Here is a 23,665-nt window from a genome sequence, read left to right on the forward strand (position 1 = left end):
GCTGTGCCAGGTCTTAGTTGTGGCATGTAGGATCTAGTTCCCCGACCAGGGATCGAACCCAGGCCCCCTGCATTGGGAGCGTGGAGTCCCAGCCACTGGACGGCCAGGGAAGTCCCCATTTACGTTTCTTATATCAAGCTTATTAATTGTATTATTTGTTTTCTTCTATCTGATATATCAATTAGTGATAAAATTATGTTAAAATCTCTCCCTAAAATCACAGATATATCTATTTATCTTTATGGTATTGATCAACTTTTGCTTTCTATATTTGGAAGGAAAATAAACAAACTTAGAATTATAATATCTTCCTAATGAAATGAACTTTTTATCATTAAACAAGAAGCCTCTTTGTCACAAATAATGTTCTTTGCCAGCTATTAATGAAACTGCACTAGTATCTAGGTGGACGGGACAAAGATGAGTCTCATATTTGCTGGAACACCTTTCTCCATCCTTTCACTTTCAAACACTCTGTGTCCTTGTGTCCTTCCACTTTAAGTATATCTTGCTAGGAAGCACCCCTGTGGATGCTGTTTTATTTCTTTGTTTATTTTCCTTTTTCTCTGTTTTACTTTTATCCAGTCTGACAATCCTCTTCTAGGGTTGGGGGGTGGATTGGGTCCATTCACACTGATTGTGACTACTGATATATTTGCATTTATTTCTGCCATTTCTTTGGTGCTTCCTCTTTGTCCTACCTTTTCCATGTTTCATCCTTACTTTTTAATGAAATTTTTAACAAATGAAGCCCACCCTTTTTTTTAAATGTATTTTATTGAAGTACAGTTGATTTATAATGTTGTGTTAATTCCTGCTGTACAGCAAATTGATTCAGTTATACATATATATACATTCTTTTTCATACTCTTTTCCATTATGGTTTATCACAGGATACTGAATATAGTTAGGACTTTGTTGTTTATCCATTCTATATATAATAGTTTGCATCTGCTAATCCCAAACTCCCAATCCATCCCTCCCCCACCTCTCTCCCCCTTGGCAACCACAAGTCTGTTCTCTATGTCTGTGAGTCTGTTTCTGTTTCATAGATAAGTTCATTCGTGTCATATTTTAGATTCCACATATAAGTGACAGCATATGGTATTTGTCTTTCTGACCTACTTCACTTAGTATGATAATCTCTAGGTCCATCCACATTGCTGCAAATGATATTATTTCATTTTTTATGGCTGAGTAGTATTCCACAGTATATATGTGCCACATCTTCTTTATCCATTCATCTGTCGATGGACATTTAGGTTGCTTCCATGTTTTGGCTATTGTGAATAGTGAGAAGCCCACCATGTTTTAAAAGGAGGAAAAGAAAAAGAGTAATACTATCTCATCAACCCTACTTTACAGAAAATGATAAATTAAGATTCAGTGGTGAAAAGCCTTTCTAAGGTCAGAAAGCTAACAAACGAGAAAGCCCAGGACCTAATCCATCATCCAGCACTCTTCCACTCCACGACAGCTGACCCTTTCCCACAGCAGCAGTAGTGAGACGGGCTGAATTTCACATACTCCTCAAAATAGTTCATCTTCCCCCCGGCCCCGCCACAGAGATAGAAAACACAAGTATTAAGCTATTTATTTTACAGATGGGAAAACTAAGACCTAGGGGCAGTAAGTCATTTATCTAGGGGCAGAGAAACTTTGTGTTAGAAACAAAAATGTTAAATTTCTAGAAACATTGATGTCTTAGCAAATACCAAACAAATTTGTGGAAGAAAAGAAACACATTAATGAAGGCTGAGGTGGATATGTTCATAACTAGTTTAGGAATACAAAAAACAATGGATTACTTATTATCATGTTTGCTCAGAAGGTTATATAAAATTGAATGAAGGTGATCAAAAGGTACAAACTTCCAGTTATAAGAAAAATAAGTACTAAGAATATAATGTACAACATGATGACTATGGTTAACACTGCTGTATGGTATATTTGAAAGCCGCTAAGAGAATAGAATAGATCCTAAAAGTTCTCATGACAAGGAAAACACATTCTTTTCTTTTTTCTCATTTTTTCTTTGTATCTATATTAGACAATGGATATTAACTAAGCTTATTGTGGTAATCATTTCACAATATGTGTATGTTAAGTCATCATGCTGTATACCTTACTTATACAGTGCCATATGTCAATTACATCTCAATAAAACTGAAAAAAAGAAAGTTGTATGAAATTTTAAAATATATTCAGATCTGACAGCATCTAAAATTTTTAATTTTTTGCTACTTTAGAAGATGGAAACCACTTGAGTACAAAAAAGTAATCATTATCATATTTAAAACAAAGAAAGTTGGTGTGCTACTGGGATTTTCTATATTCCAGGATGAGAAGCAGGCCCAGAAAGTACCAATTTTCAGGAAAGAGCTGAAAAATAGCCCAAGTCCGGTGACATCTCTAAGCACATGGCACTGTTTTCTCAGTTCACGTCCAGGTCTCTTGAGCCCAGAGGCTCCTGCTCCTTCTGTCCCTTCAGTTTCTTCACCTCCGTGAACCTCTAAGAATCAAACATTTCTCCTGGGTTGACTTCCAAGTCCATTTTTGGCTGTGCTTTGTTTTTACTGGGTAGAATTCCAAGCACAGACTCATTTCTTTTCAGATTAGGAAACCACAGAGGCAAGATGCATATATGAGAGGATGCTGGACAAAGCCTGGCCCCTACACTAGAGAAAGATCCTCCTGGCACTATCTCAGGCCCCGTATTAGCTACAATATAAAGAGGTTCTCAATCCCAGCTCTTGCAAAAGCACTTTTCAAACATCTTCTTGGAAGAATCTCTTGTTCTTGAAACCAGGCCAAGGAAAGAGCAAAATACTAGAATTCTGATCTATAACAGCTACTGTAGCATAAATTACTTGACATGAAAATCATTCCCACTTCTTAATGAAATCATTCTCTTTCTTCTGAACTGAAATCACATATATTCTCAACAGGTGGTTTTTATAGGATCATTTGATTAAGAATGGTCTTAAAGAATACCATCTGAAGTTTAGTTTGAGTCTAAAACCTTCATATTCTTTGGTTTGAAAAACGACTCGGAGGAAGTAAGCACAGGATAAGCATGTATGAAATTTTTATCTTATCAACATCATTAACAATTTATCTTATCTTTATCTTTTATTTTTATCTTTTTATCTGATAATTTATCCTATTGACCAGTAACAATTCTTTCCCATCTTTTCCAGTCTTCCAAGGCTAATATCCATGTCTCCTGATTCGCTAGCTCAGGTCTCTTTCTTCACAAAAAGCAAAGGAGAAAGAAGCTTAAACGGAAATGATGCACATAACCGTACCTTCCTTGCAAGCAGGTTGGCTACTTGAGACACACCCATGTGGCCAAGGAGAAGCCACACCAGCCGCTGCTTGCCCCACTCCATCCAGAAGCTCCACTCAAAGTCAGTTGGGTCCTAAATCGGCCAAAACAGCAGTTTATCAGAGGGATCTTGGTACGTGTTTGAGGCAGAACACAAACTCCAGTTAATAAAACAATTGCAAGAAGAAGGCCAGTGTGAGTCCAAATGCTATACAACGGCATTTACACAACATTTCCAGCATCTACCCCACCACACACCGCACCTACTTATACCCTCCCCTCCAGCTTAGCTGGTTTCATTGCCATTCCCCCACTGAGTGTCTCTGTTAAAGCTGATCCCCCAACCTCTGGACCCTCTATGGGACAGAAACTATTATTAACCCCACGTTATAAAATATGAAACAGAGACTTAAAGAATTCAGTTCATTTACCCAGCGTCACATAGATAGTACAAATAACAACTTAGGTTATCTCAGTTTCATCACCTAGATGCTTTCACCAGCAAGAGAAATGTACACTGGACACTAATAAAATTGTGTAAGGTCAGTCATGTTAAATCTTGCTGTCACTTACAGGCAGGAGGATAATTTGATAGAGAAATTAACTAATTCCCTATAAGATGACAAGGAAAGAATGAAAGATATACTTCCCTTCACCTTGGGAAGCTATGTCCATCAGTGCCCTTTGTCTGCGTCTGTACCAGGCTCTGTGTCTATATGGCTCCCTGACAGGGGCAGGTGAAAAACCTCTGGAAAGATTGGACCCATGGACACCTGGGGGCTCACACCTAAAAGCCTCGGCCTCAGGAGCTCCGGGGAGATCATGGCAGCCAAGCTGAGCATGAAGGGAATAAGCACAGTGATTGGCCACTCTCAAACGGAGAATGTGGGCTTGGCCCATGAGCATCTCGGCACCACTAGGATGGAGTGCAGATTTGAGGCCCTCAGAATTTTCTAGCCAAATTGTGTGGGTGACGAAGGAATCCCCCACTGACTACTGATCTATCGATACTGAACATCTCATCAGTCTCTACAAGTGAAACTCTGAGTCAAATTTTTAATTGGGTTTAAAGGAAAATAGGATTTTTTTCTTTTTTTTTTTTTGCACCTGAGGATTGAGGGGCAATTTCATACAAATTACACATATTACAAAACTTTTTTTCAGAAGGTAAAATATAGATTGAAGTGATCTTGATTCATATCAGACTATGGATGTAGAGGTAGCAAATGTATGTAGCAGCTAAGGCTGCCGATTCATCTTGGGTTTGGATTCCAGATCTATCTACATACTGGCTGTGATGACCTTGAGTGAGATACTTCACCTTTCCGCTGTCTGCTCATATGATAACAGGACTGATTTTCTAGGAATTTGTGAGGTTTAACTGAAAATACATGCATATCAAAATTTTAAAACAGTACCCGGTACACAGTACTCACTAAAGATTGTTACTTGCCACTAACTGTTAGTCCCATGTGCTTTCCATCCTGTGTTAACCAGCTAAGATTGTATCACACTTTACATGTTGCCTCTTGTTAAAAAAAAAAAAAAGTTTTTCTATTTTCCAAATGAAGAAAGACAGCAGTACTGTGCTTCTCAAACAACACGTTTTCCCCACAACCAAGATCCTGATATACACACACAACCTGCTCATAGAGACCCCATCCCATGAAAATCATAGATCTAGTCCAATTCCTTCCATTCAAAGACTGACTACATCAGAGCCCAGGACGTGCCCACGCTGCACACCCAGGCAGCAGCAGAGCAAAGAACTCAAATCGTCAAACCGGCTTTATCCCTGTTCCAGAGCTCACTTCCCCATCTTAAAAATGTCAAATTAGTGGAGAGTCAATCAACTGATTAAAGGCGCAAAGGTCATGTGATGAGGCCATGCTAGTAAAATGCCACTTTGTAACATGGATGCAGACGCTAAAAACCAAGATGGAATCTTTTACCCCCCTCAAAATAAAAATCCCAACATTTTAGCTTTTTAAATATAAATAATGTTTTTGAACATTCAGAATTACATTAGAATTCATCACCTCAGACTTATACCTATGTTTCAAAACTTGTCCAAGTTTAATTTCTAGGGGGTAAAAATGAAATAATATCTCATAACATTCAAGAAACCAGAAAACCTTTATGCTTCATCCTAAGGCCCAAAACTACTGAAAACCCTGTGCTGGTAAAATCCCATCAACAGGGCTTCCCTGGTGGTGCAGTGGTTAGGAATCCACCTGCCAATGCAGGGGACACAGGTTCGAGCCCTGGTCCGGGAAGATCCCACATGCCGCGGAGCAACTAAGCCCGTGCGCCACAACTACTGAGCCTGCACTCTAGACCCCATGATCGACAACTACTGAGCCCGCGTGCCACAACTACTGAAGCCCACACGCCTAGAGCCTGTGCTCTGCAACAAGAGAAGCCACCACGATGAGAAGCCCGTGCACCTCAACGAAGCGGAGTCCCCGCTCGCCACAACTAGAGAAAGCCCGCGCGCAGCAAGAAGACCCAACGCAGCCAAATATAAATAAATTAAATAAATAAATTTTTTTAAAAAATCCCATCAAAACTACACAGTCTCTCATCATTAATTATTTCAGAAAAGAGCCATTTAAAGGAAATAAAAACATTTTTCTTATGTCTATTCTTCTCCATTTAAAATATTTACCTAAAGGAAATAACCAGACAGAAAAGCTGAATTAATGAATAGAAGATGGCCAAATAAGTAGCAGTTACTGATTTGGGGAAGAAAAATGTTGACTTGCCTGATTCCATAAGCAAAAGCCTTATAGACCCTGAGCTCACTCATTTCAAGGTAAATCTTAAAGTCTCAAATCAAGAACAACTTTTTCATGTTCTGTTCCCTCCCCATTTTCTTTCTCGATCCTGTAATTCTTAGTCAGTTAGAAGCCTCTTCTTTGGTTCTGTAAGGAAGTCAAATATAAACCGGGGATAAATTCTAGCTGGACAGAACCAGGAAGGCTCCCCCGTGGAGAAAGGGGAGCCTGAACTCCAAGATTCACAACCAATCTTCTACATCAGCGCTTCTCAAACCTCAGTGGACACACAAATCACCTACAGATTTTGCTAAAATGCAGATTCTGATCCAAGAAGTCTGGGATAGGGCCTGGGATTCTGTCTTTCATCCAAGCTCTCAGGGGATGCCATGCTGCTGGCCTGGGGACCACATTTCAAGTAGTAGAGATTGACATCATCAATCATGATTCCCTACATTGGTCATAAGCCCAGCGAACCCTTAACAGCTCACACCACCCCCCGCCATTCCCAGGCAGGGACACACTAAGGCTGACCACCTAATATTCACAAACAGAGCAACCATCATCCTGTAATAAACTGAGTGAGTTAAGCATGGTTATTCATTCTGAGGTTTTCAGTGTGCAATGAGGCAAGAACAGAGAACTCTAAGGACATGATGATTCTTGGTCTCTTAAATAGTGACTCTAACTTCCTGGTGAAATGTTATTTCTCCTACTCTTAACAAGGAAAAGGATCTGGGCCTCTTTTCCCATAGAGAGCAGAGTTCTACACTAGGTACGGGGGGAAGAAATGTAGAATTCCTCACCCTGGAGGAGGTCACGGTACCAACACTAACACCCCGGACTCTGAAAACCACTGCAAAGAAAGACAGGTAACAGTGGTGTCATTCATCTACATATACTAGAGATACAACTGAGACCTTTCCTTTTTTTTAATCCATGTTACAGATGAGTTAACTGGAGGTCAGAGCAGGCAACACTAGAGGCGGCAGAGCTGGGTTTCAAACCCAGTCCTGTCTGATACCAAAGAGGAAGCCCTTTTCCAAGCTGTTTCTACTTGTGCTGACGCTCTACCTGGATTCCCCCACCACTCCCAGACACATACACACACCCCACCATCCGACCAAATTGTTTCCAACCCTGGGGATGCCTCGTTAATGCCCCGTATCCACAGACATGTCAGCTCCAGTGTGAAGCCTTCTCCACCCTTCCAGGTGGCCCTCACTGCAACCCTTTCTCTGTCAATTCACAACTCAATGCCAGCACTTGTACGATAGCACATTTTACTACAGCATATTCAGTATAGCACTTTTCACTCTAGCTATTTCATGTATTTTCTCTCTAGAGGGAAAAAATAGTAAGTTCCTGAGAGCAAAAACCTTGACTTAACCGCAAATTTCTATCATGATTACCCAACAATCAGTAGGCCTTTAAAATGGTGGGGAAGTAAAATCAGGTGACCTAAGTTCTCGTCACATTTCTCCCCCTGTGTAAACTTGGACAAGTCACTTCACTATCTGGCCCTGAGCCTTCCTGTATGTAAGAAGAAGGGCAGATTGCTTTCAAAGTGTGGAAAAAAAAAGTTATTTTTTTCCTAAAGGAAAGAAATACTAAGAGAACAGCTAGTCACCCGCCTACAGACAGCGTCCTGACTGAGTGCCCATCATTCGGGGGGTAGGGGGGAGAGATTCCCCCCTCACACTCCCATGTCACCAACCCAGGCCTCCAAGTTCCACATCCACACTGTCAGCCTGTTCTGTTCCAGCAAGTTCCCCAGTCATCCAGCCTCTTCCCCAGATTGGGAAGAAACTACAGTATACAGACTGACTATGTGCTATGATTCTGCCTATAGCAAGATAAGAAAAAGAAAACTATCTTCAGAAAGGTTAAATACCACATCCAAGGTCCCACAGCTAATATATGACAGAGCTCGACTTTAAAGCCCCAGGTCCTCAGGCTGCAGAGTCTGTGCCTCAGGTAGTAAAATATATGTAACATACAATTTACCACCTTAACCCTTTTTAAGTGTGCAGCTTAGTGGCATGAAGTACATTCACGCTGTTATACAACCGTCACCACCATCCACCTCCAGAGCTCTTTGTTTTGTAAAACTGAAATTCTGTACCCATTAGACAGTAACTCCCCGTTCATACCTCACCCCCGCCCCTGACAACCACCATTCTACTTCTGTCTCTATGGATTTGACTACTCTGGGTACCTCATGTAAATGGAATCATACGGCATTTGTCCTTTTGTGTCTGGCTTGTTCCACCTGACACAATGTCCTCAAGGTTCATCCAGGCTGCAGCATACTGCAGAATTCCCCTCCTTTCTGAGGCTGAATAATATTCCACCACTGTATGGATACCCCACATTTTACTTATCCATTCATCTGTCAATGGACATTTGGGTTGCTTCCACTTCTTGGCTGTTGTGAATAATGCTGTTACGAACATAGGTGTGCTAAAGGTTTACTTTTTAGTACTTTGAATTTTAAATGATTTCCTAATGTTGCCAAATGACCTTTTTTTTTTTTTTTTCTTTTTAACATGTGTACTCATATCTGGCGGTTCAAATCTCTTTCAAAATCATCTAGTACTTCAAGGGCAGAAAGTTAAAAGAAAAAACTCCTGGCAAATGAAGATCTTATGTTGCCAACTCACCACTGAGTAAATTTTTCCTTATTCTTGCCATGAATTCCCATCAGCCCTGAAGCTCACCAGATGACAGCACCCTCACTTCTGGCCTCTTAGCTGGAGTCCTGCAGTGTTATCACAGGGGAATGGCCAAAACTCTCCTTCTCTGCTTTTTTTTCCTGCATTCCTCAGACCATGTTGAATTAACATTGGCTGAAGATAATCCCATGGCTAATATGGCCAGACCACTGGACTCAAATGTTGTTAAAGCATCTGGTACCAAGTACAACCCCAAGGCACCTACCAAGACACCCCAAGGGAGGCTGAGGAAGTCATCCCACAGATAAAATCAGTTACACCAAGTCCACCACTGTTTTTTTAACCCAGACTCTCCCAAGACCTTGCCTACTTTCCAATAAATCACTGCTCTTACCAGTAGCTGAAACTTTAACTCACATATTATTAGAAGGGTATTTGCCAAGATTTAACAGAACCGAAACTCCACAACTTAGGGATTCTGAAAAAGCTTGAGTTTGGGGGAATTTCTTGTTTTGCTGCTGTTGGTTTAAGGTAAATTCACATAGCATAGAATTCATCACATTAAATTCAACTCAGTGGCATCTACACTTCCAGGGTTGTGTAACCACCACCTCTATCTAGTTCCAAACATTTCCATCACCCCAAAAGGAAGCTCTGTACCCATTAACTGGTCACTCCCCATTCCACCCTCCTCCCCCAGGCTCTGACAATCATGAACCTGCTTTCTATCTCTATGGGTTTAGCTACGCTGGGTATTTCATATAAATGGAGTCCTGCAATGTGCGACTTGGCTTCTTTTACTCAGCATAACATTGCTAAGGTCGATCCACATCGTAACACGTACGAGTACGCCATTCTTTGTTATGGCTGGATCACATCCCGTTATAGGGATATACCACATTTTGTTTATCTATTCAACCATTAATGGATATTTCAGCTGTTTCCCCCTTTCGTCTACTGTGACTAATGCTATAAATATCTGCGTACAAGTGTTTTTTAAAATACCCATTTTCAATTCTTTTAGGTCTACACCTAGGAGTAGTACTGTTGGGTCATATCACGATCTATGTGTAATGTTTTGAGCAACCCGCAAACTGTTTTCCACAGTGGCTACACCATTTTACATTCCAAGTTTGAGTTTTTAAGGCCAAAAAAAAAAAAAAAAAGGCTTCCTAAGCTAACCCTCTGCCCACGGGGAGTTCTACTAGCATCACAGAGAACTCAGCTCTTTCAACAAGGCCTCTCGCTGCTCTGAGCCTGCTTACCTCCTTGGGCAGACACTTGAGGAATCTGCTGTTTTAACATTCCAATTTCATCCTGGGGGCAAACGTCAGCAATGGCTGGAAATAAGGGGGTAAAAATTGGCTTTGGGATATATCTTATTACATAAAGTGCTCCCTGAAAAGTTAATCCTGTCAGTCTGCAGGATTTTGCATCTGAATTTTTTTAATTCAATAATTCTTTCGGTTCGTTTGAAAGAATTATTGTTTTGTTAAGATCGATACAAAGGCTAAAATGGCTATTTACTTAATGATGAAATCTGCTCTGACCAGCAAATTTATTACCATCCATAAACGCGATCAGGAACTGAAAGAACGTGATAGAAATCTCCCGGGTGCAGACAGTCTTGGCTCAGTACCCACCAGAAGGAGGGTTCAGGACCTTAGAATCGTAAAATTCAATTCCTCAGGGTTCAGGAAGAGCTGCAGCCTAACTGGAATGTTCAGCTACTTCCATTGATTCAACAGAGTTAAATCTGACCTTCATTTCTACACTCTTCTGGGGCCTTGAAGGGAGCACGGGTGGAGATTCCCACAGAGTTAACAGAGGGAATTAACATCACTAATGAGGAGATCGTGGGCTTTAACATCCCTCCCAGTAAAGGACACCAAGAACACAGAGGAAAGTGATTGTAATGGGTGGCCTCAGAGGAAGACCTGCCTGTTTCCCGGAGATACTATTCTCACCTCGAATTTGTGTCTATCACAATGCAGGGAAAGTGACCTTATTCTCGAAGTGGCTGATGGAGCCAGTGGTGTGCTGTGTGTGGCAGAGACTGGACTGTGTTCACGTTCAGGAGCGCCAGGCTTGAGTCTCAGTTCTGTCACCTACCCTTATGTGACCTCAGGCTGGTCAGTCCTCCTTTATATAATTAGAATTTTTTTTAATTTATTTTATTGAAGTATAGTTGATTTACAATGTTAATCTCTGCCGTATAGCAAAGTGACTCAGTTATACATATATCTATGTGTATATATACATACACACATATATATATTCTTTTATATTTTATTTTTTATTTGTTTAATTTTTTATTTTTATTTTATTTATATATTTATTTATTTATTATTATATATATTAATTATATATATATTCTTTTATTCTTTATATATATATATTCTTTTTCATATTCTTTCCCATTATGGTTTATCACAGGATATTGAATATAGTTCCTGTGCTATACAGGAGGACTTTGTTGTTTATCCATTCTATATGTAATAGTTTGCACCTGCCAATCCCAAACTCCCAGTCCATCCTTCCCTCCCACCTCTCTGGCAACCACAAGTCTGTTCTTTATGTCTGTGAGTCTGTTTCTGTTTTGTAGATAAGTTCATTTGTGTCATATTTTAGATTCCACATATAAGTGATAGCATATGATATTTGTCTTTGTCTGACTTACTTCACTTAGTATGATAACCTCTAGGTCCATCCATGTTGCTGCAAATGGCATTTATATAATTAGAGTTTAAAGTGATCATAAAAGCTAAAGGGATTCATTGGTGAAGTGCAAAGTCTAAAGTTAAAAAATGTTAATGCCTCTAAAATTGAACTCATCCCTCCAAATCCATCCTGCGTATTGCTATCAAAATAATCACACTGAAACAAGGGCTAGCAAACTTTAATAAAGGGCTAGATGGTAAATATTTTCAGCTGTGTGAGCCATAGAGTCTCTGTGGCAACTACTCAACTCTGATGGTGTAGCCCGAAGGCAGTCATAGTAAGACATAAACAAATGGGAGCAGTTGTGCTCCAAAAAAACTGTACCCACAAAAACAGGTGGAGGGCCAAATTTGGTCCAAAGGCCCTGGTTTGCAGGCCCCTCTTCTAAGGGATTACCATTTCTCCTAGACCCACCACTTGTCTCCTAGTGAGAGTAGGTCAGGAACATTGTTTTATTACACGTATGGATGGCATTTTTAGGTAATTTACTATCAGCTCTGAAGTCTATATCTACAGATGAAGCAGATTCTACGAAGGCCACAGAAGCCTCAGCTGCAGCACACCCATTCCCCTTGGTTATCCAGGAAAAACTCGGAGCAACTGCACATCTTTTTCCTCCCGGTACTCTGCACTGGACATACTTCAAAGGTGGGGACTATTCTCTGCACAATTGGTCTTGTTCCTCCCATTCTGTTCCCTCTTCACAGCACCAAAGTAACATTTTTAGGATCACACCTGATCAAGTCACTCTCCCACTTAATATTCTTCAGGTTTCCCCCTTAGCATACCAGAGAAACATTCTCAGCAAGACGCATGCAGCTCTTCCTATCTGGCCCTGCCCAGCCTTCATCATCCTACCCAACTTTTCTCCCCAGTTCTGCAACATGGCCGTGCTGACCACCCAAACGTGCTGCGTTCATATGGCCGAAACTTCCCACCCTTTGCTCCCTTTACTTGGAGAAACCTGTCCCTCAAACATCAGGATGATGACCTACCTTTCAGGCCTCAGGTCAGGCAAGCCCTCTCCCAGGATTTACCTAATCCATCCATTTATAGTCCAGACAGATTGTCCCTTGTCTATTTTCCCTCAATGTACAACGGTTACCCATATCATGGCAATTTACCACATTGTACTTTAATTGTAGGTTACTGAGCTGCCTCTCCACTAAACTGTGACCTCTCCCCCTGCCCCAAAAGGGACTACATGTATATTCAGCATTGTATCCTCCAAGAAACCAACACATACTAGACACTCAATAAAAGCTTGTTGAATAAATTGAATGACATATGGGTCAAATCATTTTTAAGAACCTAGTGTAAACACAGTCTACTGGGAAAAGGGAATAAGAAATACAGAAAGTGGAGAACCTGGCACCTATCCTTGAATGCCTTTATAATCACAGTTAGAGAACAGAAACTCATGGAATATTTCTAGTGCATGTTGTGCTCTGCAGATTATCTTCACCAACTCAAGGCCCACCCTCTGGTTATATCAATTACTTGCTCTAAAGAGATGGACAAAATAGAGTACTGTCATAATAGAGGGCCTATTTCATGGTTTAATTATAAGACTTAAATAAATTAAAATATGGAAAACACTTGGAATAGTGCCTAGTACTTATTAAGTACTATGTGTGTGTTTGTTAAGTAAATATGCAAACAAAAAAACAAACTCTATTTTATTCTGATAGCCCCAGAAATATAAATCTGAGAGTTTTCAAGCTGTATATCCTGAAGCAGATAGAGGTGCTCATAGATATGGAGATAGATAGAAGTAGAGAGGGGACCTGCTCAAGATTCCCTCAAACCCAGTCAAAAGAAAGGAAAGCAGAAAGGTTCTAGAAACTGGACTGGAAAGGAGTGAATCCATGATTAACAAAAGAGGAACATCTGCATTCAGAGAAGCTGCAGCATCTAAAATGCCTTGGGAAAGCAACCATCTTAACCTTCTTCTCAAAATAAAATATCTGCTCTGCGTGGCTGACACTGCCAATTGCCTCAATCAACACTCCTCCGACCACTTCTCGTTTGACTTCCTATACATTAGAGGTTAGAAGGCAAAAAACTACATTTCCCAGAATTCCCTGTAGCTAGCATGTTCCCTCTGGACCTAGCTTCTGATGAAAAAATACACAGACCTGAAGGTGAAAGAACAAACATAAAAATGTATGGGTTTTGAGACTTCTGAAAGAATGGTGGCAGAGGCTTTTGTTATTCTGCAGCAGCCACGGTGGAGGCTCCAGGGTCCAGTCAGTCCAGAGGTGCTGTAGCTTCCTGGTGTGGCAGCTTTTACTAGTGCACCATAGCATTGCATTCTCCAGCCAGGAGCTGGGCAGCAGCCACGGTTTTACAGGGTGGCTCTGGGAATTGCTCCAGGAACCTTACTTAGTGCCCATCCCTATAGACCTTTCGACTATTCTGAAATCTCCTTAAATCCCTGCAATAAAGTCCTTTCTGCTTAAACTAACTGGGGTGGATTCTGTTGTCTGCAATGGAGCCTTGATCAACATACTTTGGAAAGGATTTTTCTTCTGACTGCAGTACAGCTCTAGCTGTATTATAGAAGCATTATGAAAATAATTCACTTTGAAGAACATCATTCTGAAATAAGTCTATTCAGTGGAGAAAAATAAACGGAGAAAAAAACACCAGGTAGATCACTCCAAGGAGTGTTCTAGAACTGGATAATGAAGGCAGTGAGTGTTTCACATTCATAAGTGCACCAATTTATGGATTTCAAAACCAAATAAAAAATTAGCTACCTTACCCACTGGTCTGTATTTTTCATTACCATGGCTATTTTCTCCTTGGATAGGGAAAACAAGGAGAGCTGTATATATTTACTGTTTTCCTTACCTCATATCCAACATTTTGCAAAAAAAAAAGCAATACAACAGAAACACTGAACACTTTTGCATATCTGTTTCCTAAACAGCATTTGTGCATATTATTTACTTTGAGACCATACCTAATTCCCAAACACACTGAGCAAAACTTATCTATGAATAGAGAAAACCTTTGTAAGATACTTGAATCCAGAAATGTTTCCCTACACATTCAAAGTCAGCAAGCTCACCTTAATGGTCTATAATTCTCCAAAGGGGAAGGAAAAAAAATATGACTAATTTGTAGGGATTTTGCACAGAAGCAGCACTGCTCTCTGGATGAACTCAGGCTAATGATTCATTTAGCAATTATTGGAAGAGTTTTCTTTATCTTTCAACAGATGCTTTGCTATTTCTAAAATAATTTGAACTAAATTATTTTACTGCTCACAATTTCCAGAGACAATACTCTTTCCCCAACATTTCCTCAAAGATAAAATATTTTCACTAACAAAACTTTTTTTTTCTGTAAATAACAAGTCTCTGTTTAAACATCTTTACCATCCTGCCCAGGTAAAGAAGATGCTCACAAGGGTGGGGACGCCATCAACAGGACTAGCAAAAACAGGGCAACAGGGAAGAGCCAATTCTGACTCCATGTTGGATCTGCTTCTTTTACTTTAACCTTTGCTTTTCACTGCTTTTGTTATTATAATCACTGTCTATGGCTGTAAGCATACATAATGGCCTGCCACAGGGAACCCTGCCCTTCTGCCTGTTAAACTAAAAGGTCTTTGTTCAACTCACAGAGATACATTCTGACCCTGCCCACCTGTGGATGGCTGCAGAACATCCCCGTCCTGTTTTGCAAGATAAATGGCCTTTTTACTGTACTTCCTCACCTCTTTCCCTTCTGTTCTATAAAAGAAACTGTCATCCAGACCCCGTAAGATGGTTTCTTGGGGACCCTAGTCCGCCATCTTCTCAGTCTGCCGACTTTCCGAATAAAGTCGCTATGCCTTGCCTCAACGCCTCGTCTCCCGATTTATTGGTCTGTCGTGTGGCAAGCAGAGCAAGCCTGGACTCGGTAACAACAGTACTGTTTAACATGTACCATCCAGTCTCTTAACTGGCCCTCAGGATCTAAGCCTTGCTAATAGGTCCAGGGTATAATGGGGGTGGGAGGTGTTCTGCACAAGGAAAGAGAAAACCTCTCAAAATGACTTAATTCATCAAGGGGACCTAATTAACGTGGGTGGATTCTTTGAATCTCTTCAACCCAGTTGCCAACCCAAACTCAGTAACATCCTCGGGCTATACCTCTACCTCCCTGCTTTCTAGAATTTGCTCCAGATTATTCAAGATATGTGCAATATACGTGATCGAACATATATAGGTTCTCTCTCTGTACTTTGTCTATTCCATATTTCTCTCTTTCTTCCTAAAGCTAAAAAAGAATCAATTTTTTAAAAGAAATATTAAATTCTGGTATGAAATCAAAGGCACAAGAACTATATTATAGTCCCCATATCTGTCAAACTGTTAAAACACTAACCATATTTTCTATAAGGTATGTGGAGAAGTGAGCTACAAACAATAAAGCTGCTAAACAAGTTAGGGGTCATGACCAAAAAAAAAAAAATTAATAGAATGGGATGACTAGACAGCAAGTTATACAAGCTCATAAGATTTCCCAGCTACAAACTATGCTAATAAATCATGCATCTCATTAGTGTCACTCCTCCAGAACACCAAAAAGACAAAGTCACAGTAACACGGAGAAAAAAACAATGATCCCCAGTCCTTTGGGAGCCACGGCCCCTAAAATGGCCCTCACGCTCGGAGAATTTGCTTTCTTCTTAGGAAGTCTTCACACATTCAAGAAAACTCATTAACATGTAAGGTCTCTGTGGTGGGCAAATACTAGCAAACTACAACTCCAGATGGAATCCCAAAATGTTGAAGGTCCCCAGGGCAGAAGGCCAATTAAGAATGGTAAGAATAATACAAGAGAGAAAAAGGAAAAACTGACATTTTTGCCATCCATCTAGGGGGGAGGAGGGGAACTTTTCATAATCCCACATACCATTTCTCTCCTTGAATTTTACACACTGCATGAAAGACCAGGAAAGTGAGCAATCAGAGTATGTGGAAGGATTCTCCCATGTATCTCTTCAATCTGTCCCCTTTGCCCATTAGCTGGCTGCCCAAGCTTTCAAAGAGAGACCTCCCTGTGAAATAATAGAAAATGTATATTGTTGACTGCCCATGGTGCCTAGCACAGAACTTCTGAAACCTTGGAATTTCCTGTGATAAGAGCACTAGGAACACCTTTTGTTTGAATATTTGGTCTTTGACCCTGGTTCCTGACACAAAGCTTCTAAATCCCCTGGAATTTCCTGAGTAACAGCAGTGTCTTTTGTTCTAATAAGGTGACTTTTAGTGGGCTACTGGATGTGGGCTGGTCACCAGGAAGACCAAGCCGGGATTAGAAGCTTGGAATTTTCAGCCCCACTCCCCGTTGTCCAGAGAAGGGAGAAGGCCTAGAAATGAAGTTAATGATCGATCCTGCCTGCATGAGGAAGCCTCCATAAAAATCCCAAAAGGACAGAGTTCAGAGAGCTTCCGGATTGGTGAACACATAGAGGTCCTGGGAGAGTGACGCTCTTGGAGAGGGCATGAAAACTCCATCCCCCTTCCCACATACCCTGCCCTATGCATTTCTTCCATCTGGATGATCATCCTTTATTACATCCTTTTATAATAAACCAGTAAACAGTAAGTTAACTGTTTTCCTGAGTTCTGTGAGCTGCTCTAGCAAATTAATTGAACCTGAGGAAGGGGTGGTGGGAAGCTCCGATTTAAAACCAGTTGGTCAGAAACCAAGGTAACAAACCGGACTTGCAGTTGGCACCTTAAGGGAGATAGGGGGAGCAGTCCTGTGGGGTTGAGCCCTTAACCTGTGGGATCTGATGCTATCTCCAGGTAGTGTCAGCATTGAGTTAAACTGTAGGACACCCGGCTGTTTTGCAGAACTGCTTGGTGTGGGGAAACCGCACACACAGCTGGTGTCAGAAGTACTGTAAGTGTGGTAGTATTATGAGAGTAAAGGAGAAACACAGGAGAAGGGAGGTTTTCTATACCTTTCCCTCCCAAAGCATCCCTTAGAATTGTCAACCATCACAGTAGCTGAGATACCTCCAAGGCTGGGAATGCAAACAAACAAAAACAAGACCCAAGGCTCACCACATCTTCCGGGCACATCTCCACCAACCATACCCCCACAGTGCATTGCCTCAGCCATCTCTCTGCAGAAACTTATTTGCTATTAAAATGACTTATCATTTTTTTTTTATCATTTCTGAATTTATTTTAAATACTTCAACACAGAGACTTCTAGTTCCAGTCAAGATACAATGAACACATTTCTCCCTAACCCCCCCCACTAAGGACAGCTAAAAACCCTGGATGTAATTATAAAACAAACATAAGAAGATTCTGAAAGATGGAAAGAAGAAGGCAGACTGGCTAGGGACCTCAGGACTTGAGGAATAAATAAAATAAAATAACTCATTGGATGGACTTAATAGCAGAGGTAGATTACAGAGCAAAGAAACACTGAGCCTAAAGATATGTCAACAGATATTACACGGTCTGAATAACAGAGAAAAAAATAGACTGAAAAACATAAACAGAGCCTCAGGGACCTGTAACACGGTTATAAAAGGTCTAACATTTGTGTCATTGGAATCCTAGAAAGAAAGGAGAAAAATGTGGGGATGAAAAAATATTCAAAGAAATAAAAACTAAAAATTTCCCAAATTTGCAAAAGGAATAAACCTAAAGATTCAACAATCTGAACCCAATCAAATTAAATATAACAATTAAAAGACAGAGATTGGCAGAATGGACTTTTAAGAAGCAATCTAACTCTATGCCATCTACAAGAAATTCACTTCAAAATAACGATATAGGTAGGTTGAAAATAAAAGGCTAGAAAAGGATATGGCCTACAAATATTAATCAAAAGAAAGCAGGAGTGACTATATTAATATCAGATAAAGTAGATTTCAGTGAAGAAAATCACCAGTGTCAGAAAGGATCATTAAGTTATGATAAAACAGTCAATCCATAAAGAAGACATAACAATCCTAAATGTACATGCACCAAACAACAGAGCTGTAAAACATATGAAGCAAAACCTGATAGAACAGATAAAAACAGACAAATCCACAACAATAGTTGGAGACTTTAACACCTCTCTCTCAGCAACTGATAAAACTACCAGACAGAAAATCATTAAGGATACAAAAAAACTTACCACTACCAACCAACAGGATCTAATCAACATTTGCAGAACATGCCATTCAACAACATCAGAATATACATTCTTTACAAGTACCCATGGAACATTCATTAAGATAGACTATATCCTGGGCCATAAAACGAATCCCAACAAATTTAAAAGAATTTCATCATACAGAGTGTATTCTTTGACAACAATGGAGAATCAGTATCAGAAATCAGTATCAGTATCAGAAACATAATAGGAAACTCTCCAAACACTTTTCTAAATAACACGAGTCAAAGAGGAAGTGTTGAGGGAAATAAAAAATAAATAGAACTGAATAAAAACGAAAAGACAGGGACTTCCCTGATGGTGCAGTGGTTAAGAATCCACCTGCCAATGCAGGGGACACGGGTTCGAGCCTTAGTCTGGGAAGATCCCACATGCCATGGAGCAACTACTGAGCCTGCATGGCACAACTACTGAAGGCTGCACACCTAGAGCCCGTGCTCTGCAACAAAGAGAAGTCACCACAATGAGAAGTCCGCGCACCACAATGGAAAGTAGACCCCCCTCGCCACCACTAGAGAAAGCCCCACGCAGCAACGAAGACACAATGCAGCCAAAAATTAATTAATTTTTTAAAAAATGAAGACAATTTATCAAAATGTATAGCTAAAGCAGTGCTGAAGAAAATACAAAACACTTAACAGTTACATTAGAGCAAAAATCTCAAAATTCTAAGCTACCACCACAAGAAACTAGAAAATGAGAAGCAAAACAAACACAGAGCAAGCAAGAAGAAGGACATAAAGAGCAGAAATCAATGAAATCAAAAACAGAAAAATAGAGAAACCTCATGAAACAAAAAGCTGGTTCTCTATAAAAATCAATACGCTCACAAATTTCCAGTAAACAAGCAAAAAATAAAGAAGAAGATGACCCAAATTACCAAAATCAGGAATAAAAAGGGGGCTATCACTACAAAGTCCACAGACATTATGAGGATAATAAGACATACTAAGAAAAACTCTATATACATAAATTTGACAACTTAGATTAAATGGCCTAATTCCTCAAAAAGCACAAACTACCAAAATGCACCCAATAAAAATATAACATTTTGGCCTCCCTAAGGTTCTCAGCCCCTCTCAGACAAATCACGGGGCAGGCCCTGAACCAAGATGGTGGAATAAAAGGACATGCTCTCACTCCCTCTTGTGAGAACACGAGAATCACAAAGAGCTGCTGGACAGTTATCGACAGGAAGACACTGGAACTCACCAGAAAAGATACTCCACATCCAAAGACAAAGGAGAAGCCACAATGAGACGGTAGGAGGGGCGCAATCACAGTAAAATCAAATCCCATAACCACTGGGTGGGTGACTCACAGACTGGAGAACACTTATACCACAGAAGTCCACCCACTGGAGTGAAGGTTTTGAGCCCCACATCAGGCTTCCCAACCTGGGGGTCTGGCAACGGCAGGAGGAATTCCTAGAGAATCAGACTTTGAAGGCTAGTGGGATTTGAATGCAGGACTTCAACAGGACTGGGGGAAACAGAGACTCCACTCTTGGAGGGCACACACAAAGTAGTGTGCACATCAGGACACAGGGGAAGGAGCAGTGACCCCAGCAAAGACTGAACGAGACCTACCTGCTAGCGTTGGAGGATCTCCTGCAGAAGCAGGGGGAGGCTGTGGCTCACCGTGAGGACAAGGACACAGGCAGCAGAAGTTCTGGGAAGTACTCCTTGGCGTGAGCCCTCCCAGAGTCTTCCATTAGCCCCATCAAAGAGCCCAGGTAGTCTCCAGTGTTGGGTTGCCTCAGGCCAAACAACCAAAAGGGAGGGAACCCAGCCCTACCTATCATCAGAAAAGCGGATTAAAGTTTTACTCAGCTCTGCCCACCACAGCAACAGTCAGCTCTACCCACCACCAATCCATCACATCAAGAAACTTGCACATGCCTCTTAGATAGCTTCATCCACCAGAAGGCAGACAACAGAAGCAGGAAGAAATACAATACTGCAGGCTGTGGAACAAAAACCACATCCACAGAAAGAGAGACAAGATGAAAAGGCAGAGGGCTATGTGCCAGATGAAGGAACAAGATAAAACCCAAGAAACACAACCAAATGAAGTGGAGATAGGCAACCTTCCAGAAAAAGAATTCAGAATAATAATAGTGAAGATGATCCAGGACCTCGGAAAAAGCAAAAATCAAGACGATGTAAGAAATGTTTAACAAAGACCTAGAAGAATTAAAGAACAAACAAACAGAGATGAACAATACAATAACACAAATGAAAACTACACTCGAAGGAATCAATAGCAGAATAACTGAGGCAGAAGAACGGATACGTGACCTGGAAGACAGAATGGTAGAATTCACGGCTGCGGAACAGAATAAAGAAAAAAGAATGAAAAGAAATAAAGACAGCCTAAGAGACCTCTGGGACAACATTAAACACAACAACATTCGCATTATAGGGGTCCCAGAAGGAGAAGAGAGAGAGAAAGGACCCGAGAAAATATTTGAAGAGATTATAGTCGACAACTTCCCTAACATGGGAAAGGAAATAGCCACCCAAGTGCAGGAAGCACAGACAGTCCCATAAAGGATAAACCCAAGGAGAAACACGCTGAGACACACAGTAATCAAATTGGCAAAAATTAAAAACAAAGAAAAATTATTGAAAGCAGCAAGGGAAAAATGACAAATAACATACAAGGGAACTCCCATAAGGTTAACAGTAGAATTCTCAGCAGAAACTCTACAAGCTAAAAGGGAGTGGCATGATATACTTAGAGTGATGAAAGGGAAGAACCTACAACCAAGATTACTCTACCACGCAAGGATCTCATTCAGATTTCACGGAGAAATCCAAAGCTTTACAGACAAGCAAAAGCTAAGAGAATTCAGCACCACCAAACAAGCTCTACAACAAAGGTTAAAGAAACTTCTCTAAGTGGGAAACGCAAGAGAAGAAAAGGACCTACAAAAACAAACCCAAACCAATTAAGAAAATGGTCATAGGAACATACATATCAAAAATTACCTTAAACGTGAATGGATTAAATGCTCCAACCAAAAGACACAGGCTTGCTGAATGGATACAGAAACAAGACCCATATATATGTTATCTACAAGAGACCTACTTCAGACCTAAGGACACATACAGACTGAAAGTGAGGGGATGGAAAAAGGTATTCCATGCAAATGGAAATCAAAAGAAAGCTGGAGTAGCACTACTCATATCAGACAAAATAGACTTTAAAATAAAAAGTATTACAAGAGACAAGGAAGGACACTACAGAATGATCAAGGGATCAATCCAAGAAGAGATAACAATTACAAACATTTATGCACCCAACATAGGAGCACCTCAATACATAAGGCAACTGCTAACAGCTATAAAAGAGGAAACCAACAGTAACACAATAATAGTGGGGGATTTTAACACCTCACTTAAACCAATGGACAGATCATCCAAAATGAAAATAAATAAGGAAACAGAAGCTTTAAATAATACAATAGACCAGATAGATTTAATTGATATTTATAGGACTTTCCATCCAGAAAGAGAAGATTACACTTTCTTCTCAAGTGCGCATGGAACATCCTCCAGGATAGATCACATCTTGGGTCACAAATCAAGCCTCAGTAAATTTAAGAAAATTGAAATCATATAAAGCATCTTTTCTGACCACAATGCTATGAGATTAGAAACGAATTACAGGGGAAAAAAACGTAAAAAACACAAACGCATGGAGGCTAAACAATACGTTACTAAATAACCAAGATATCACTGAAGAAAACAAAGAGGAAATCAAAATATACCTAGAGACAAATGACAATGAAAACACGATGATCCAACACCTATGGGATGCAGCAAAAGCAGTTCTAAGAGGGAAGTTTATAGCTATACAAGCCTACCTCAAGAAACAACAAATATCTCAAATAAACAATCTAACCTTACACCTAAAGGAACTAGAGAAAGAAGAACAAACAAAACCCAAAGTTAGCAGAAGTAAAGAAATCATGAAGATCAAAGCAGAAATCAATGAAATAGAAACAAAGAAAACAAGAGCAAAGATCAATAAAACTAAAAGCTGGTTCTTTGAGAAGATAAACAAAATTGATAAACCATTAGCCAGACTCATCAAGAAAAAGAGGCAGAGGACTCAAATCAATAAAATTAGAAATGAAGAAAGAGAAGTTACAACAGACACCACAGAAATACAAAGCATCCTAAGAGACTACTACAAGCAACTCTATGCCAATAAAATGGACAACCTGGAAGAAATGGACAAATTCTTAGAAAGGTATAACCTTCCAAGACTGAACCAGGAAGAAATACAAAATATGAACAGACCAATCACAACTAACGAAATTGAAACTGTGATTAAAAATCTTCCAACAAACAAAAGTCCAGGACCAGATGGCTTCACAGGTGAATTCTATCAAACATTTAGAGAAGAGCTAACTCCCATCCTTCTCAAACTCTTCCAAAAAATTGTGGAGGAAGGAACACTCCCAAACTCATTCTAAGAGGCCACCATCACCCAGATACCAAAACCAGACAAAGATACCACAAAAAAAAAAATCACAGTTCAATATCACTCATGAATATCGATGCAAAAATCCTCAACAAAATACTAGCAAACAGAATCCAACAGCACATTAAAAGGATCATACACCATTATCAAGTGGGATTTATCCCAACGATGCAAGGAATCTTCAATATATGCAAATCAATCAATGTGATACACCATATTAACAAACTGAAGAATAAAAACCATATGATCATCTCAATAGATGCAGAGAAAGTTTTCGACAAAATTCAACACTCATTTATGATAAAAACTCTCCGGAAAGTGGGCATAGACAGAAACTACCTCAACATAATAAAGGCCATATAGGACAAACCCACAGCAAACATCATTCTCAACGGTGAAAATCTGATAGCATTTCCTCTAAGATCAGGAACAACACAAGGATGTCCACTCTCACCACTATTGTTCAACAGAGTTTTGGAAGTCCT

At 40.1% G+C, this 23,665-nt stretch overlaps 1 protein-coding gene across 18 annotated transcripts in view; it reads right to left on the reverse strand.

Annotated features, from left to right (window-relative positions):
* Positions 1 to 23,665, reverse strand: part of HHAT (hedgehog acyltransferase) — a 363,049-nt gene that overhangs the window by 300,953 nt on the left and 38,431 nt on the right. For 17 of the 18 annotated variants that reach the window (XR_010941290.1, XR_010941289.1, XM_067729070.1 and 14 more), the window contains one exon: positions 3,309 to 3,422. The exons of the other annotated variant lie outside the window; for it this stretch is intronic. Coding sequence is in view for 15 of the 17 variants with exons in the window: in XM_067729070.1 (XP_067585171.1) it covers positions 3,309 to 3,422 (114 nt within the window). In the remaining 2 variants the exon portion in view is untranslated. The remainder of the gene's footprint in view (positions 1 to 3,308; positions 3,423 to 23,665) is intronic. 18 annotated transcript variants of the gene reach the window in all.

Source organism: Pseudorca crassidens, chromosome 2 (assembly GCF_039906515.1).
Source record: "Pseudorca crassidens isolate mPseCra1 chromosome 2, mPseCra1.hap1, whole genome shotgun sequence".
Lineage (NCBI taxonomy): Eukaryota > Metazoa > Chordata > Mammalia > Artiodactyla > Delphinidae > Pseudorca > Pseudorca crassidens.